We start from the raw sequence: 19,549 nt of genomic DNA on the forward strand, positions 1-19,549 counted from the left end.
AAAAATATTTCCCTTCTCCTCCCGAGTTGAGTAGAGGCGAGTCAGGGCGAGTCAAGTCGAGCTGTTACCAGCAGTGGAAAACGTCATAAGTGCAGTCATCAAAGCAAATCAGTAAAAAAAAGTACTATTAAAGAGCAATAGCTTAGAATACAAAAAAACATTCAAACAATTTAGTTGCATTTCCCTCAAGCACGGAAGTTTTCCTTCAAATCACAACTCTGACATTCAGTTGTTACTTTTGTTTATAAAGGCCTTCTGCTGCAGCTGGGACCTGAGCCAATGTGACAGCTGGATGAGGATGAGATGTGGGTAGGTGATCAGCTCTGACACTGTTAGTATCTGAAAAGAAAGCACAAAGACAAACTCACACACAAATCTCTTGTCCCCCAGTCTCTTTTATTCTTCCTTAAACACAGACAGCCCATGCAACAACAACACACGGGCGAAGGAGCGCTGCCTGTCAACGCATGGCGTGATAATATGCCACAGTGTCAGGGTGATGTTCAGGCCGGCGTGATTGGTGAGTGTGAGAGGAATGTGAGGGGCATATGAGTGACAGTGCAAACACACAACACACAACACACACACACAAACAAAAACAAACACACACACACACATACACACACAGGTGATGCAAGGCTTTTTTGCTTACCGCTCCAGTTCCTTATAGACATCATCATCTCCTCTTGGCTTCAAATCCTGGCATAAAGAAGAAAAGGGGGAAGAGTGGGACATTGAAGAGGTGGATAAATATAGACTCATGGTACTGAGGCCAGATTTATGCCCCTCTGTACCATGTGTAATAAGATTAATTTGTTAATACCACTAATGTAAGGGTGACAGTTGATAGGCAGTGGGTTTATCTGAGAGAGGGGTGAGATATTACAAGTTTAAGGGAGGACATAGTATGCTGAGAGCTTAGGGAGGCAGCAATAGAGAGAGAGAGAGAATCTGTATGCATTGGTGAATGTGTGTTCTACAACTCCGCACAAACACACATATTCAACATGCCTTTGTGTGTGTGATGAGAACAACACAATAACTCACCATGTAGACTGAGCCCTGGGGAGGAGCCTGTTGGGAAGGGAGGAGAGCGGAGAAAACATGTGTAATTAACAACAAGTGACAGAGAGGGAGTGATAGTGGAAATCAGAGGAAAAGCAAAAAATAAAAGAGTAAAAACAAAACAAGATAGGAAAGGGGAGGGTGGAAGAAACAAAAAGAGAAGAGAAAGAGTGTTACATACCAGAGGGGAAGAGTGCATGAGGAGAAGATGAGGGTAATGTGAGTAGGGAAATACATCCGAGAATATTTAGTAATAGAAAATTTCTGAATTCATCACCTGTCTGATATCCTCAGGATTTTCATAGATGTTCTCTGCTTCACCCGAATGGACAGACAGAGTCTGCTCAATACCTGAGAACAGAGAGATAGTTACAATACAGACTCACCCACATATACACACACTCAAACACACAGGGAGAGGGGTACGTGGGGGCAGATTTATTACATCAACCTCAGAAGATGTCTTGGCCCACATCACTCGGTGGCAGCCAACAGGGCTGGACAATCATGGAAAGGTGTCAAAAAAAAGTCGGAAGACTCACCGTGATCAGAAATGTGTTTCTGTCTCCATAGCAACACACCGACAGCAACAGCAACCAGGGGCACCAGGAGTAATAAAGCAGAGAGAGAAGGGAGCAGGGAGGGGGTAGTCACACTGACACTCTCAACTAAAGGGAAAGAAAAAAGTGAGACAGAAAAAAATCCATTAATGTTTCCAAGAACAGTGCTAATATAAAACTTGCAGAGCTGAGTGTGTGGTTAAATGGCACCAAGAGACATTATTGCTGTTTGTTCTCCATTTTGCTCCATTGTTCAGGTCAAGAGGGGGACAACTGTTTTTTGCAAGCTATAGATTTGAAGACATGTTGCAATTGAGATTTTCTAAACATGTTACATGCATTTGCATCATCCTACTGTCAGTTACAGAAAATGGGTGCAGTGGAAGAAGGCGTAGAAATCCAGGCTATGTCAGACTGAGTGAATAGTCTGTAGACGGCTGAGTAGACATTGATCTGACAGACCCTCAGCCTGGACAGTAAACGCTGTCGATTTGAAACATGAACGAGAAGAAGAATAGAACCAGTATCAAAGAGACCAGATGCTGTCAGATCATTACACAAAACCACTTCCACAGAGTAGTTTGATTTGACTTTTTGCAAATCCTGTTCAAATATGCAAATATGTTTTTAAAATATTTTTGTAGTTATGTAGGTAAAGTCAGAAGAGGCTGTTCCACGCACACTCTCTTAACATCTGATCCTAGAAACAAACTGCCTCCAGGCAAAATGGCAAACAATGTAAATAGCAATCTTTCAGCTGAACCCTGTCAATGCAGCATTGGAAAACAGGTGGATAGAAAGCGTGGGCATGATTATCACAAACATTACATAAGCAAACCGTTTGCTCACTATAGTACCAGTTAAATTCTGGTGGAAGATCGCATGCATGCTATTGAACTTGTCAGGTTAGTTTGCATAATGAGGATGACATCAGGATTGCAAAACACAGCCACAGGGTGACACAAGGATCAAGAGGGATGTACTCGTTTCCACAGAGACAGACCGCTGTAATTTAGTGTACCTTAACAAGTGTTCTGTCGCTACTTGCTCACTTTTCATGGAGCACAAAGCGATCAGATCTGTCAAACATTGGGTAACGAAAGCGGAGCCTAATAAACAGAACAGTTGCTACAGACCTACCAAAACAGACATTTTTTATCCAGTCATCATCTTTTCTAAACAGTTCATGCAGTGTTTGTGGCATTTAAGCTTATCTGATGGACAGAAATGGCAAAATTAAAGACCACTCAGACATCTTATCAAATTTGGTTTGTTAAAGGATCGGCCCGCAGGCTTCACCTTAGTCCTGGAGTCACAGCTTTTAGGCGGGTTCAAACATGATCAATCATTATATGCTGTGTGAGATGTAATTGATTGGTGAGTATGTGTAGCGGTTGCTAATGGAATACTGTGGTGAGTGCTGACCCCTAAACGGACCTGCACTGTTCTCCATGCCAGTTTTAATGCGTGAATTATGGTAGTTGCGTGCAATGAAGTGGTGCATAAATGCTTCCAGTTTCTTACTACCACATCTCTCTCTCTCCACCTTTCACTCATCCTTCTCTATCTCACTTTTCCCTTTCCTCTATTCACACTTCCTTCCTACGTCATCTATTTCATCTTAAATGAGGTGTGGGGTGGGAGTGAGGGTGGATTTATATCAGTTTGATTGTAGAGGAGGATGTCTGATAGGAGGTAGACCAAAAAACTGCTCTGATGCTTTGCAGATGATGGGCCAACTCAGTATGGCAAATGATTGTAGAAAAATCCCTGACATTTGAAGCACTTTATGTGCTGGAGAGAACAATGATTGCTTCCATTTTGCCTTCTCTGTGCCTGTGGTTAAAGGAATTCTTTTATGCTAAATTTGTTTAACTTCTACAACCAGCAGTATGCTTTTAGATTTGGCTTACAGCACATACGATATCCTCACATTATATTTAGATATAAGGTCCAGGGAGTTAAAACGTGGTTTCAGTTTGTTATAGAGCAAACCCTGTGCAAAATCCTACTGTCTCTGGATGCCTAATGCTACCCAGAGCAACTATTTATAAACCCTTAACTGTCACTGCTTATGGTCATACTATTCATTATTTACCAATAACAAAAAAACATTTGAGCTATCTTGCGCTATTGCAAAGTTTCTGCAACCTGTCACTTTTCAAAAGTGTAGATGTAGGTCATCCAACCCTCACATTATTTAACTGCTTACCCTGCTCAGTCTAAATTCTTTGTGTTACACTGGACAAATGAAAACACACAACATACATTTCTTTCCAATCCAGCCTCTCCAATCAGGCAAAATCTTGCTGCCTCTTTTCCTCTCCATATCTTTATCACCTTCTCTCTCTTTCCTCCATTTCCATTACTCTCATAGCCGTACCATCAGTGTGCATCATGATGAGCTCTGGGCCCCTCAAGTGATGTATTAGGGTACGGGGAGTGAACTCATCTCTGCTAAGGGATCCATTCAACTGTCGCTTCCTCCTGTGCTCACCCCACAGCCACCAATACAATAAGCTTGAATTATTTAGTTTTTGTGGGGAAATATGTCCTAAGGTCCTGTCTTCTTATATTCACATATCAGCTGGGTGAGTGTGATGAGAAAAACGATTAGGACGCCTGTAAGTTTTATGTTTTATAGAAGAAGAGGCAGAGTATTAGCACTGTGGTGGATTTTTTTATGAAAAATGGACATGTAAATGGAATTATTCCCGCTGGATATTATCTGCAAATCACAACTTCACAGAAGTCTTGACCTGTGCCTTTTTTTCAACTACATTAAGGAATCATGACATATGGTATCTGTCTGAAGTTTTTGTCTTCTATAAACTGTGGGCTTTTTGGCAGATGAAGTGACCTGAGGTTGGCTTGAATGCTGAAAACGCTCCACGGAGCACATATCCGAGAATCGTCCACGTTCACGGTTCATTACCTACGCTGTGGTTATCAGGACTCCTGGGCTAGTCAAATAATATAGTGTTGATAAAGAAAATAAGAAAACAGACCAGTCTGCGTTATACCATACCATCCGTGCCACCTTTATTGGGCAGTGTGACAGCTTGCGTTGCTGAGATGGTCCGCCCATTTTTCAGCTGTAGGGTGCAGGTGTAGTTCCCAGCTGTGTCAGAGGTGATGGGTAAGGGTAGAATGGTGGTGATGCTGCCAGGCCCGGTGCTTAACAAATGCAGCCGGCGACTTGTATCCTGGTATTCCCAAGCAGCACTTTGGACTTGGGACAGCTCTGAATACAGGCACCTCAGTTGCAGCTTTGAGGAGGAATGACTGGTTGTAACTGTTGATGTGATGCAGAGCAACATGGGAGAGGGGTGAGGGGTGTGGAAGGATAAGGGAGGGAAAATGTTACAGAGGGATCAAACAAATAAAAAAATGGAAGGAAGAATGAATGAAAAAGACAGGCAGGAGGGAAGAGGAAGGTGCAAGGCAGGATGAGAAAGTGAGATAAAGGGTAGTGTGTGAATACAGAAAAGGCCAAGGACAGCTAGAGAGTAATGGGTAGAGGGAAAGTGATATGGAAAACAAAGAACAATTCAGAGAGGGGTCAAAATAATATATATTCATTAAAGTGATTTGCTGCTAATGCATTGGTTGACTGTGACTGATGCTTAGTGTCTCATCAAACTGAAATGAGGATCCATCTGGGTGTAATCAAACCTTCCCCCCCACACACACACACACATCCAAAAACATGCACATTTCAGCCTTGATTAGTGTGATCAGTGTGGGCCACATGCAGTCTTAGTGGGAGGGCAGCAGGTACAATCATACATAATGATACTTATAATGAGGTGGGTTAAAAATATATGCGTCACATGATTGGTGTGTGTGTGTGTGTGTGTGGTTGTGTGTGTGTGTGTGTGTGTGTGTGTGTGTGTGTGTGTGTGTGTGTGTGTGTGTGTGTGTGTGTGTGTGTGTGTGTGTGTGTGTGTGTGTGTGTGTGAAGGATACAGATGTGCGAAGCAGGGTGACAGTGACGGATCGACTGGTCATATCTGGGCGGCTGTGATGGATGCCAGTGGGAGTGTGATTAGTAAAGTCTTCCAAGGCTGCCATGACAGGGCACTGTATTTGTAAGTGTGTGTGTTGGGTTCTGCGTGTTTCTGCAAACGATGAAACCTCCCCAAGGCTCTCTGATAAAAATCAACAGGCGTTCTGATCAGTTATTTTTCTTTAAATGTATGAATCAAGACAATCGAGTTCCTTTTCATGAGCAATAGACTATTGTAAATGTAGCTATTCATTTAATAATGTGACATTTTATCAATAGCTTCAGGAATTTCTCTTCACACTTATTCCACAGTGTATGATCTGTGAGAACAATGAACTGAGAGCTGGTAAGCATTTAGTATCTTGCTTCAGCAAGGTAAATGCTTCTGGGTCCTTTGGCAAATGGCTCCACTCTATGTGCTACAGTTAGCATGGAGCTGGAGCCAAAAGGCGCTTAGCTTAGCATAAAGACTGGCAGCAGAGGGAAACTGCTAGCCTGACTCTGTCCAAAGTAACATATCTAAAGCTCATGAATCAACATGTAACATCTTTGTTTGATCCATACACAAACAGAAATCACAACCCTTGTCACCGCAAGGTTGCCAGGCAGCCAGTGGAGAGCCGGTGTCCCACGATTTCACACGATTTCTGCAACTTTCAGGAACCGATCATTTTTTGTCTATTTTGCTGTGTGGACGTGAGAGGGGAGCCAAGGTTTGAACTATTCTGTCTCTCATTTCTTCATTATTGGCACAACTATTTATTTTACTGTTCATGTGAATAACCAAGCTCACTTTTACGCCTTTCAGGAGAGACTGCCTGAAAATATGTTCCATCCCCATAATTAAACAATATTACTCCCCCTCTATATGCTATCCGGCTTTTCACTCTGCCATTCAGTGTTGCCTTCCATATTATAAAGTAAAAGTAAACAATTTTGATTTCCAACATGGCCGACCGGGTAAATTGTTCTCACAACACCTTGTGCAAACTAATTCTGTTTGGGCATAACCAAACTCTTATGCTAAGCTAAGCTAATTGCTTCCTTGCTTTAGTCTCATTCTTAAAGCACAGACATAAGAGTGGTACAGTTTGCTTATCTAACTTTTGGGCAAGAAAGCAAATAAGCATATTTCCCTAAATGTCAAAGTATACCTTTAAATAAATTGCACATTTACAAAAGTGACACTACGTGTCTCATAAAAACATCCCGCCCCTTGTTTTATTTTTCCTAATCCACCTTCTCGTTGTCTTTCTTCTCCTCCTTGCCCCAGCCTGTACCTTTCAGCACGCTGAGGATGGTCCTCTGCATTGAGGCGTTGTCATCGAGGATCACTTCACAGACATACAGGCCGCCGTCTTTCCACTCAGGTCTGAGAAGAAAGGAAAAGCTACCGGCCTCTGCATTGTAGGGTTGGCCGGCAAACTGGAGTTTCTTGCTGTGCTCAGTCAAGAAGGTGGAACCCCTCCAGCGGTTGTACTGGTGCACCAGTCTCATTTCACTGTGCCTTCTGCCTGGAGGTTGCCACTGCAGACGGACGTAGTCCCCCTGGACAACAGGACAGGTCAGGAGGAAGGGTATCTCAGCCTGAGTGGCGGTGGAGATATCTTTTTCTGCAGGCAAGGAGGAAAGAGAAAAGACCAAGGAAACCAGAACGATAATGATAGATGAATATAAGGACATAACAGTGCCAGCAGACAGGGAGCTCAGAAAAAAGAGGGCAAATGAAGAGTGAGTTATAGACAGAGAGAGTAAACAGAATAGTAGGAGAGTAGGGAAATGGAGATAGGGGGAAAATTCCAACAACAATATGGATTAAGTTCTTATATGCTGAAAGTGACTCTGTGACTCTCCGACTGATTAGAAGCTGCTGACACAGGACTTTTAGACTGCTTGTGTTACAAGTCACTCACCATATGTTACATTGGTAAATGAGGCCACATTGTCAGCTGTGGGGAGAAAGGAAGCAAAAACAAATAACGATGAATAATTAATTAACGTAGCAACTATAATATTCAAAAGAAGGACTGGCTGGATTTTAGTGACAATCTATAGTAGACTGTTGAATCTTGAAACTGGTCTATAAAAGTCAATACTTTGAAGAACTGTTGCTACAGGATGCTTAAATAAATAATGCGGCTGCTAGAGTTTCTAGCACGGATGCCCACTCATACCATCAACAAAAGCAACAATAAATGTATTCAATTCCACAATGCTTTTGTATTTCTCTCTCTCCCTCTCTCTCTCTCTCTCTCTCTCTCTCTCTCTCTCTCTCTCTCTCTCTCTCTCTCTCTCTCTCTCTCTCATGAATCAGTCTCACCATCAACAGTCACGTCCACATTGAAGGTGACAAGAGTGTTGCTGCTGTTACCCCACAGGTGAACCATACAGACATAGGTCCCGTTGTCGCTGTATAGAACCTGAGGCAGTTTGGCCACTGTTCCTGTGTTTCGCTTTTTCTCGCTTTTAATGGAAATGCCGCCAGGTGCTGCCCAGGTGATCTTGGTGACAACATTGACAGGATTAACACTGGCAATCAGCTGCAAGGTGCTGTGCTGAGGAATGGGTGCAGCAGGTACAACTGTGACTGGAGATGAGAGAGGACAAAGGATAATAGGGGTTGAAAAGGTATTTAAACGTTTTACTCGAGAAATAGTGTAAACATATTCCATTACAAGTAAATGTATGGCAATTGCATTCTTACTTCTTAAAGCAGAGAAGTATCACCAGCAAAATAATTACAAGTACCCTTGCAGAATAAAGTATATAAATGAAGAGCAACAAAGGTAATTTCTTTTAGGCTCCCATTAATTTAGCACTCAAGCAAATAGTAGTTATGTGACATTTCATAATAACATATGTATAAAGATATTTAAAATACTTCAAAAACAAAAACAAAAACAGAAGTACTAGATGTCACTCAAATCAAAAACAACTAACTAATGTGCATTGACGTTTAAATGGATGACACAATATGTTTGCTTTACAAACTAAGATGTATGAAGATACAGATGCCAGATGTTTCTATGGAGGCACAGCTGGTGCACGACAAATGTCATAATTCACCTGTTGTTTTTTTCTACCTGTAAGGATGGCTAAAAGAATAATCTTTTCACTCAGTTTCCTCTCGTGTTGCTTTATCAAGCATGAGTAGAGACCGCTGTCCTCCATTCTGGGAAGAAGGAACAGAGAGAAAATCCCGGTGTCTTTAAAGTTGGGGTCGGTCAAGCGCATGGATGCCTTCGAGGCATGACCTGAGAATGCTTCCCTTTCGTTGGCTGAGAGAATCAGTTTCCATTCATCCACACCAAGTGGCTTCACCATCCAGTTAATGGCCACAGCACCCCTCACTGTTGCATCAGCACAGACCAAGGTCGTAGGCATGCCTTCTCGAGCCAACACAACATCGTCCCACTCTGAGGTAGAGAGGACAACAAGTGAATTATTCAGACAAGTCTTTAAGAAGGCTTTCAAATTCTGCACTTTTACAACTGGGCTGATGTCTGTTTTTATATCCTGTCCTACAAGTATAGGTTCATATGTTTTAAGTCTGTCTTAAAAAAATACTCTCGTAAACAGTATATAGAGTTATTGGTCCCTATAACTGTTGTTTCTGTCCATACTGGCCCCAAAAAAGTCCCCTCTCAAAGCTATTTTAATATATGTGATGGGGACAGGACTTTTGTGGAAGCTTGTTTGGGTCTTCAGCAGTCAGAGTCAAGGCTTACGGGTATCTCCCAAAGTTACAATCTTTTTAGCACCAAATTTCCTCTTTCAGTTTCCCTGGACAGCATTTCTTATCTGAGTTGTGGTGGATGGGCAGTAACAAAAAAAGAGAAGAAAATATATAACTTTTTGAACACATAATACTGAAGCATAGATAAAATGCATTTACATTTTTTTTTACATGGTGTTGTACTTTGGATTTTCTCTTACAGTGATCTCTTTGCAAAGAGAGGAAACAATTACAATGACGATGTTAGGGTTGTCTTAGGACAGACTTTAAATATGTGAATTTATTCTTTAAAGATGGTAGGATGAAAGCCAATAAATATTAAGAAAACAGGTTTGCTCTCTATGCAACAATAGGTGGGACATTTAAGACTCCTTTCTCAGCAACATAAATTCAAGCACAACTTACTAAAAAATCACAGAAAGTATTTCCTACCTGTGATGCCAGAGTAAGAGGAAAATACTGTAAAAGAAGAGACAAGAATAACGGTGAGAAAAACAGAATCCATCACACATCAAAAGAAGAAAAACACCCTTACTGCACCAGCTGTCTCTCCAACACTGTGGCCTGTCTAAGTATGCTTCAGTACACCAAGTATTGTTGACTTTCCTGCTATATTACTGGTGTCCCTGAGTGTCATGTTAACAAGTTTGCTGCGCATCTTTCAGCCCAAAAGGATGTGGTGTGACCAACACTGGGATAATCAACAGGAAAAGACTGTCATTATTGCAGTCAGTGTGTGTGTGTGTTGGTGTGTGTTTGAGGCTGATAAACTACATGTATTGATATTACCATGGCCCCACACCATAATGTAGGCAATACACTGTTTTACAACACTTCAAAGCTGAACTTCTGGGTGATTAGTTACAAAACGTCTGACCTTAACATTCAGTTTGACAAAAAGAATGAGCATGTACTGGTGTGTATCACAATTTGTGTGAAACAGAGAAAAACGATAAGAATGGCAGAAAGTGAGGAATTGAGGGAGATGAAAAAGCGCGAAATAAAGAGTTTGGGTTAGTGTGGGTGCACAGCAACCTCTAGGCTACATGTCTTTGCATCCCATAAATGTCTTTAATTAAGCTAAAGGTATTATCAGCTCCTCTGAGCACTATTACAGATTTTTCCATAATTACCATTGGGTGAATGGGGGCGGTGAAGAGAGATAGTGAAAGAGAGAGAGAGAGAGAATGCAGATATGTATTGTGGGTGTCTAATAACAGGGAAAGAGAAAAAAGGGAGAGCAGCAAGGAGGGTGATGTGTGGAGGGAGAGATGCTCAGACAGAAAAAGAAAAAAACCCAGGGAGCAGAGAAGTGTGAGAGTGTTGCAAGAGAAAGGAGACTGTGTGACTTCAAAGAAGCCTTTGGCTGCTGACACAGAGCATGGTACTGATCCTGTGGCCCCTCCTCTGTGGGTAAATAATCACCATAAGCCTAGGCTCTGTCTAATGAATCCACTGCCAATGAGCTAATATCTGTTAACTATGCGCTTCATTATCACTGTCACAGAACCCCTGGAGAACACTAGAGTGGAGGACAGGATGAATAGAAGCAAGGAGTGAAGGACGAGTGGACAAAGGAATGATGCGGGGAGAGGGAGGGAGAAAAGGGGGAAGGAATGAAGAGGATGGAGAGGAAAGTGAAGTGTAAATGAAGGGAAGGTGTAAGCCTTACACTGTACGGGGCGTGAGATGGTGAGTAAAAAAAGAGGTGATACACTATATCAGTAGAGTGGGTGGGACCTGAAAAGTGGAAAGTGTGAAGGTCGATTTGGTATGGTTATGATAAATAGATGAGTATTGGAAGGAAAGGCAATTAAATCCTTGATTTGGTGGCTGTTTTGTTTAAAGCACTTCGTGCTACCTTGAATTCAAACGATTTAGTGGTAGCAGCGGTAGTACGGGTGGTCCCTGCACACCTTCTCTTGACAGTGCTGGTGCTAGAACAATCAGATACTGAGTCAAGGTTGAAAAATTAAAAGATGGTTATGCAGAAATGTAAGTACTGTTGGCATTTTCAAACCCACAGCTGCTTTCTTTGCATGGCAGATGCATTCACAGTCTCTGGATTTACAGTGGACAAGGAGTGGGAAAGAAATTGAAACCCAACCTGTCCCTTCGTAGACATAAATCTCCAAAAGAGGAACATGTTTCAACAGTTTTTCTGGCGTACTGAACATAGTTTGACCTCTGATCATTATCAGCATCTTCAGAAATACAGTCTGAAAATAAGAGGGTGACACTGGAGAGGAATCTGGAAAAGGAGCAGAACAGAAGGAACTGAGCAGCACTGTTTAAACTGTGAGACTTATGGAGATGTAATTACATTGGCTGTAAAACACTTGGGTATAGGGATTAGACGTAAACCAGATAATGCTTTTGCTACGCCAGTATGCACCCTGCCTCAGAGCAAAACAGGGCAAAAATGAATTGGAAGTTATTCTGTGGAAGAAAAAAAAAAATCTCATCAACAAGAGAGTCTGCAAATAGATACACGAGAAGCTGTTTACTCTTGATTTGATTTTGCTGACTGCCACTGGATTTGTATTTTGCCGGTACTCAATAAATGTTTATTGATTTTGGCATGTGTTGTGCTAGAGTTTCTATGAGCTCATCCCAAGTGTGTGTGCAGAAACAAACAGCAGAGGGCGGAAGAATCGTCTGTTTCAACGTACCTCACCACTACAGGCAAACTGACTCGGATACACTGTGTAATAACTTTACATTGTTTTTTAGGTCGAGTGCTACTTTTTTTTGTAGATCATAGTTACATACATTTGCTGCTTATTTAATTGTATGCATTTAGAGAGGTGGGTGCTAATTGATTCAAATTAATTGAAGGCAATTTCGATGAGCTGATATGCATCACGCTTTCGGATCATTTCCACGTATGACAGAAATCAAAGAAAAACATGCTGCACTTTAGATGCTATCTAGGTGCAAGTTTTGTTTTACAAGGTGACAAAATACTGTTGTCGATTTCAACAAGTTGTTCCCGGAGTTCCTCCTGCCATCGCTGGTCCTAATTGGGTTTTTTATGGAAAACAGGGCTGTGCTGTGGACGCCTGATGACATCACCCAGTCAGTCACACACAGTTGGACAGGCGCGCGCTCAGAGGAACTAGTTGTTGGAGTAGAGAGAGCGCGCTAGCACTTCATTACAACCAGAGCACCAGCTGGGGGCGAATATTCACCTGTGCGCTGCCAGGAGGAATTCACAAGGAGTTCCATTAATTTTTAGCACACTCCGTTTTAAAGGCGCAGTGAGGGACATTTGAAACGAGAATCTCTTTCGGACTCTTGGTCTGTCCTGTAGCCGAACAAGTTTATTTATTTTTTATTGAGTGAGTACTCTTTTACACCGAAACTGACCCGCATCTGAAGGTTTCGATTTTAAATTGTATTCCGGAAAGACTGCGTGCCTAGTTCCATAGAGGGGACAGTAATCGACCATGGCGAGACATGATGCCCAAAACTGGCATATCTGCTCCAATATGATCGGACTGCTCTGCTTGGTCGCGTCGATACTTTTTCAACACGGTAAGAAATGATCACTTATTAAAACGTAATAGTGTCCAGTTGGTTGTGAGCAGCACACTGCCTTTTAGTTCTTCTCAAAGAATGAATAATTTAAGAGGAAATACATTTAAACCTAACCACCACCTGTCAGGCCGGTGACAGGAGCAGAAAATCCGGTGATTTCCACCCTCGCTGAAGCCTACTGGCGAGGTTTTCAGCTTTAACACTTAAAATATATTAGGATTTTTTTTTAACACAGTCAGGTGAAATATTTTAAACTACTTTTCATTTTGCTTATTCTTCCCATAATTTCGTAAATGAGTCATCTGTATCACTCTTTGAACACAGTTTCGGTCGGTGACTCAACGCCATGTTTAGTTTCCTAAGGTGTGGCTCTGTGGAGCAAGGTGTTTTTCTCAGGTAGGCTACCTGCTGGCCTCTTTAGTAGCCTACTCTTCTTTATACGGAGTCACTGTTCCAGTCTGTTCTTAAGCCACCGTTCTCCTCCTCTGCTCACTGTTTCTTGCCTCTGTCCACACATCGCCCTCTATTAGTTACACTTCAGTTGAGAAAAACGGGTCTGGAAACAGCTTTTAACCTACACAGAGTAACCGAGGGGGCAACAACTTGGAACTCAATCATTTACACTGGTGGCATTTGTTTACTCTGGCTTGCTTATTTGGGGTTGTTCTTCATAGTTTTGGTTCAGTGAACCCCTCCTAGTGTATGCCTTCCTCGTAAATTAGTTTGTATTCCTTTTTAAACAAGGTAACAGTCCTTCCTAGCTACCTGATTAAACAGATTAATTATTTAGACATTTTCCACTTCAATTAAGCACAGGTAGCCTACAGGTACCACTGCCAGAGAGGAGGCCCCCAAACAATAGAAAATATCCCTGGCATGCAGTTAACACATTAACATATGAATGACTGTGGCATGAAACCAGTTCAACATTTTCAGTGCTTCTTGCTGGGCCAGCTATTTGTTTTGTGCTGTAATTGGGACAAGAATGTAGGACTATATCTAACGCTGAGGCACAGCTACAGTATACACTTTCAGTATACTGTAACAGCTTTGTTGCGATGTATGTGATTGTTGGGTCGTTTTAATCACGACTCATAAGCATAGTCGCTCTTTTCACTTATTCATGCAGTGGCTCTTTTTGTCCAATTTCATTTTACTGAACATGAAGTGCTCTTAGGGGAGAGACAATAGTGGGGAAAACAAAGCAAGGTTTTACATATTTATGAGTGAGGAAAAACACAAAAAACCAGCAAGCAAAAACACGGCTTTTAGTTTTCTTTTATTACACTAATTTTTTTTCCAGAGTGAACCTCTGACCCTCTTTTGGGTAATCGTGAAACTATGCAACCTAAGCTGCAACTGTAGAGCTGAACCTTTTTTTTTACAGATCTTCTTTTCCAGCTTTGACAGCAACCAATCGCTTACCTCGACCTTCGATCCTGTGTCTGAGAGATGTGATTTAATTCTCTGCAAGTTTTTACTTTGCTTATGCTGTAATATGAAAAATTCAATATTGAGGTTGATGGGTTTTTAATTAAGTTAGGCTTCTGTGGTTACACATGTATATAAAACTAATAGAAGCTGACAGGTGGGGTCCAGTTTAAGCTCTGAAATTGCACTATAGTACTACCCCCAACCCCCAAAATCAAGGTTGTGAGGGACCACGGATGTGGGTCAGCAAGGCTTGGCCCATTACCATGGAGATGTTTTTATTGGAAGACGGGTGGGCTTATGTGAGAGGGAGTTTGGGGTGGGGGTTATGAGGCTATGGCCCTATTGTCTTTATGGCTGAGTAAGCTGCGTGTGTGCAGGGGGTGACTGGCTGCCTGAGGAACTAGTGGGCATGCTGGGTCAGGGCCGGGGGAGGAGGCTGCTTCCTTCTGTGCTCATAGTAAACCAATGTTTGTCTTTGTATATCTGGAGTCCTCCAGTAAAGCTAATTTAGATGCAAAGCTACTCTAGATGGCTCTCCTTAGTTTCAAGGGAACAGGTGGCTTTTCGGCAGCCTGCTGCAGCATGCAGGGTCGTAGCTGAGTCTCAGGATTTACTGCAGAACTAAACGGACAGCGTTTGATTAAGACTGGCAACGCCCCACCTCCCCTCTTTCCCACCCGCCACTTGAAAACTCCCTCTCTCCCGCCATCCCTCGCTCCCTCCCCCACCCCTGCCAGCAAGTACATACAGGGGCCTTGTTCTCGTCTCTTTATTTTCATCTATCTTTTATTCTTGTCCTGTGCTTTTGTTAAGTGACATGGGCCTAGTCATTGGTTTATTTAAATAGGCTTCCTCCCCCATCTCCAAGCCTCACTTTGGACGGAAGGGCGTGCTGTTTCTGACGGGAACAACATGCAGACAGTCAGGAAAATAAACTACATGTAATCTCACCATGGTCTGTCATAATGGCTGTATGATTTCTTTTCAGCCTGAGTGGTATCTGCCCCTCTGAAATGGTGTTTTATCATTTCAATAAATGACTTGTGAACACACACACACACACACAGGCAACTATGTTTCTTTTGGCAGTCCTACTTGTGCAATAGCACAAACTATTAACTCTATTTCCTTGCACATGGAGAGATTCTGTGAACAGTGTCATCTTGCCAAGCCTGAGCTCATTCATCATTGCAACCGAGAGAGAGCATAACACTTTGTTTATTACCATGAATTTGATTGATGAATAATGAGAGGAGTTCATTTTTTCCCTCCCTAATAAAAGAAGGAAAAAGTAAGTCCTTAGTATCTCATTAGGAACAGCGAAGCGAGGGGCTTCGGTCTCGGTTTTCTTTTTGTGTTAATGGCTGTCTCAGTTAGGTCCTATCATTATGTAAATGAGCTGTCCTCGGTCCTTCGCACCGGCCCTGTAAATGTCAGAAGGATTTGGAAAAGGTCAGGTGTGTGTAAGAAAGTCTCGTTCTGTTCGTGGCATTCGCTAGTACGTACACACACACACACACACACACACTTACTAACGGACCCTCCTGTTTAAGTGACACATCAATAACTTCCCCCTCCCCCTTATAATCACCGTTAAGCGTTCGTTGATTCAGACATAAATGGGTGCCTGGATTTACAGCTGAATGAATATATGAGATTGATATTTTGTGTGTGTGTGTGTCTGTGGCCAATGTGGCCCCATTAATAACTAAATTGTAGAATGACTGAAGCAACTATTTGGCATTTTACCAAATGATCCTAATGATTTAGACGGCTTTCTATTATTACTTGTTGTTTCACGAGGTACGGTATTTGATAACATTGATTTCAGCTTAGTGACAGTATTTAATGGCTGCCTTAAAATGAAGTACCTCTTATCCAACATTAAAATAGAGAGGATGGAAACCTTTTTTATGGGTGCATTCATAACATTTTAGCAGCAGGAATTTTGAATTTATTTATTATTTATTGTAATTTAAGTTTTTTTTTTTAAGGCTTTTTCCTTTGGTGCATGGCAGTTCAGTGTATCACCTACAGAGACATTCCTTGTTACAATATAAATCACTAACCATAGACAGAATAAACAAAAATAAGGTATACATACATACATACATACATGAAGTCAGTTACAGCATCAAGACTAAAACATCAGCAGCTTTAGGGGCATAACAGTATTAGCAGCGTTGTTCATAATACAGGTTTATCAGTTAGTGTGATGTATGTCCTGACAGTATCCCATGCTGGTGCTTTATCTTTCTTTACACTGTTAATCTTGTTTAGCATATGCTCATTTGAAGCAGTTTTTATCACGGTGTTAGCCCATTCTTTTAATGCCAGGGTTTAAGTTGTTTTCCCGTGTTTAAGTATCATCCTGGCAGCTACTGTAATTCCAACCATGACAGAAAAGTTAGCAAAGGAGTTTAAATACCTTGGGGTCTTGGTATGGTGTGTGGGGACAATGGAGCGGGAGATTGGTCGGGGAATCGGCGCAGCGTGTGCAGTATTACATTCAATTTATCACACTGTTGTGATTAAAAAGAGAGCTGAGCCAGAAAGCAAAGTTCTTGATCTACCGGTCAGTTTTTGTTCCTACCCTCACCTATGGTTATGGAGGCTGGGTCATGACTGAAAGAACGAGATCCAGGGTACAAGCGGCCGAAATGGATTTCCTCAGGAGGGTGGCTGGCGTCTCCCTTAGAGATAGGGTGAGAAGAACAGCGAGGAGCTCGGAGAAGAGCTGTTGCTCCTTTGCATCAAAAGGAGCCAGTTGAGGTGGTTCAAGCATCTGGTAAGGATGCCTCCTGGGCGCCTCCCTAGGGGGGTGTTCCAGGCAGGTCCAGGTACGCCTCGGGATCCCTGAGTCGTAGTCCCCTACTGGAGTTGCTGCCCCTGCGACCTGATACCGAATAAGCAGACGACGATGGATGGATGGATGGCTGGATGCATGGATGCATGGATGATGACAGAAAACTCTTTACTTAATATGTTGTTTAATTGGCTTTTGTCACCTAATAGAGTCTTGGCGATATTGGTAGGTTTCTTCCAGCCCAATTACATAAATATTCAAAAATGATTTTCCAGGCATTTTTTATTTTTAAAAACTTTTTTACATGGAAGGTTATATGGAGGTCACTGAGTACGAGTCACTGCATCTTGCTGCTTTTTAGGCCGCGGTATTGCACCACAAACACAATTGAGTACACACACCCACATTATACAGCTGGTGATGAATAAGGGCTGTAACTGGAGGCTGTGCTGTAAGTCAGATGACATTCCAATAATAGGGAGGAACCATCACATAGCAGGATGACATTGCATGTATGCATTAGTGTTTCCTTCAGGAAATGGTGTGTATCATCCTCATCAGCAACCCTGTTATCTTCCACAGGCATCACATCTAAGGACATCCTTTTTATTGCTCCCTGCTCATTTAACTGACTCTCTTTAAGGATGCCTTAAGTAATGATAGTGTCTATCCGGCAACAAGAGAACAAACCAGGACCTCTGTGACGGTTCCATCCCCATGTTAGAAGTCTCCCTTTTCCCCCTCTGCCTACACATCCGTACTGGATGGACGGCAGCCGGCCTGTGTTAAGTTAGGTCACACTGAGAGCCCCCCACAGGGATGTTTGTTTTTCTCCCAGGGTTGCTAGGCTGCTGGAGTTGCTCCCATTTGATCCAAAGGAAAATTTGCAGAAATCCTCATCTTAGAAGGAATGTCAAGTGTAATTAATATGTAAAGGGACAGCTCAAGGGTTTCTAAAAACACAACTGCTGGGTTCGATGACGTTCTTGAAAAGAGTGTTTGGTTAAGATGCTATCTACACTATCTGTTTACGAAACTGTGTGCATTAGCTCACACACTGATATGAGTTCACTGCAAGAGACCGTTCCATAATGTACTCTAACCTCCCACATGTTTCTTAATAATGGGAGAGTTTTAAGACTATTTTGCAGGAGTAGCATGCCAGCAGCTTATCTTGTATGAAATTGCTACAGAACATGTGGCTTACTTAATTTTTTTAGTCATGCACACATTTCCACGCCATTAGACAAGATACCTTCTGCCAGTTCTGCATTTTCCTTATGTCTAATGCCGTTTTTCTATTTCATGCAACCTGCTAGACTCGCCTTCTTTGGTTTTCCATTACAAAAAAGGTCCCTGGTACCTGCCAACAGGTACTTTTTTTTTAGGATCACCTCCAAGTTCCAAGCAAGCTGAGGCGATAGCAAAAGGTGACGTGAAAACCGGCCTTCTGCTGATTGGTTGGAGAGAATAGTCACTAATCACTGCATCATCATTGCTAGCGACACATGGGGTTGTCCTGAACAAACCTGCCATTTTAAAATAGTTTGGCCAGCGGTGTTTTTTATTTATATTTTATTTTATTTTTTTGCTTCCTCCAGCTTCTTTTGAAACAAACTTTGTCTTCTGACGGTGGCAACAGCCACATGCAGGGAATCTAAAACAACATACATGTTCACACGTTCTGTGTGTGTGTGTCACGTTAAGTCACGTCAGTTTCCTGCGGCGTTGTTATGGCAACCAGCCACGCTTGCCTCACACATGAGGGGGTACTAAATCTGCTATGGAAAAAGGAGGAGCAACTGAGCCAAACCGGGTAGAGCTGGTACTAGCAGTGGGTAAGTCCCATAACAAACCCTGGATGGAATTTAGGGAGACGCAGGTCAAACCCATTCCTGCTAAGCCAATGTGGAGAATGAGCGGTAATTCCAATTGAAGATCCATTGAAAGGCAGCCAAACTCTTTAAAATCAAATCCCCTTAATTAACTAGACTTGGGAGATGGGCGTCACTGTGACCCCACTGTAGTAAAATCCCCAAGGGGGAGCGGCGTAGGAGGAGCGGGGGGCTGAGGATGTCACCATTTTCAAATTCCAAACCGCAGCCTCTTGGCAGAGAGGATGAAGGAGGATTTTGAAAAAAAATAAATAAATCTGTGTGAGGGAGTGAACCAGGGAGGCCAAGAATTATCAGCTCATTTGTAATTTAGTCGCACCTCCTGCTCCTCTTCCACTCCCTCTCTTAAAGCAAGAGATGCATATTGAACAGCCGAAGAGCCGTCCATTGTGGACAGAAAAGGACTGCTTGCACTAACCTTTCTCTTTTTATTACCGTTACCTGACCTGTACCCTCTCGCTGTCATCTTTCCTCCTCTTCCTTCTGTCTTTGTCGCATTCTTTT

General features: G+C 42.3%; 2 protein-coding genes across 4 annotated transcripts in view; one reads left to right on the top strand and one right to left on the bottom strand.

The window, feature by feature from the left end:
- Positions 1-89: 89 nt before the first annotated feature.
- Positions 90-10,054, bottom strand: g6fl (g6f-like). The gene is made up of 11 exons (XM_034874231.1): positions 9,803-10,054; positions 8,718-9,050; positions 7,955-8,221; positions 7,548-7,583; positions 6,915-7,247; positions 4,654-4,920; positions 1,608-1,733; positions 1,343-1,416; positions 1,048-1,074; positions 653-699; positions 90-339 (listed from the first exon to the last, which is right to left on the bottom strand). Exons 1-11 carry the CDS (start codon positions 9,873-9,875, stop codon positions 333-335), a joined length of 1,590 nt encoding a protein of 529 aa, XP_034730122.1. The 5' UTR covers positions 9,876-10,054; the 3' UTR covers positions 90-332.
- A 2,384-nt stretch (positions 10,055-12,438) lies between these two features.
- LOC117946230 (nectin-2-like) overlaps positions 12,439-19,549 on the top strand; it is an 80,589-nt gene continuing 73,478 nt past the window's right edge. The window contains exon 1 of one of the 3 annotated variants that reach the window (XM_034874228.1): positions 12,439-12,907. In XM_034874228.1, coding sequence (XP_034730119.1) covers positions 12,820-12,907 — 88 coding nt within the window. In that variant the 5' untranslated portion in view covers positions 12,439-12,819. The remainder of the gene's footprint in view (positions 12,908-19,549) is intronic. The other 2 variants (XM_034874229.1, XM_034874230.1) reach the window with 2 other exon arrangements.

The sequence above is a fragment of the Etheostoma cragini genome, chromosome 6, assembly GCF_013103735.1.
Source record: "Etheostoma cragini isolate CJK2018 chromosome 6, CSU_Ecrag_1.0, whole genome shotgun sequence".
In the NCBI taxonomy this organism is placed as follows: domain Eukaryota; kingdom Metazoa; phylum Chordata; class Actinopteri; order Perciformes; family Percidae; genus Etheostoma; species Etheostoma cragini.

What these genes read in the sequence shown, in the direction of transcription:
- g6fl (XM_034874231.1), bottom strand. Translation starts at nt 9,875, where the DNA reads ATGGATTCTGTTTTTCTCACCGTTATTCTTGTCTCTTCTTTTACAGTA. An exon ending in TCTTTTAGCCATCCTTACAG is followed by an intron (nt 8,222 to 8,717) that starts GTAGAAAAAAAC and finishes TCTCATCTCCAG; the next exon opens with TCACAGTTGTACCTGCTGCA. An exon ending in CCCAGGGCTCAGTCTACATG is followed by an intron (nt 700 to 1,047) that starts GTGAGTTATTGT and finishes TCTTTATGCCAG; the next exon opens with GATTTGAAGCCAAGAGGAGA.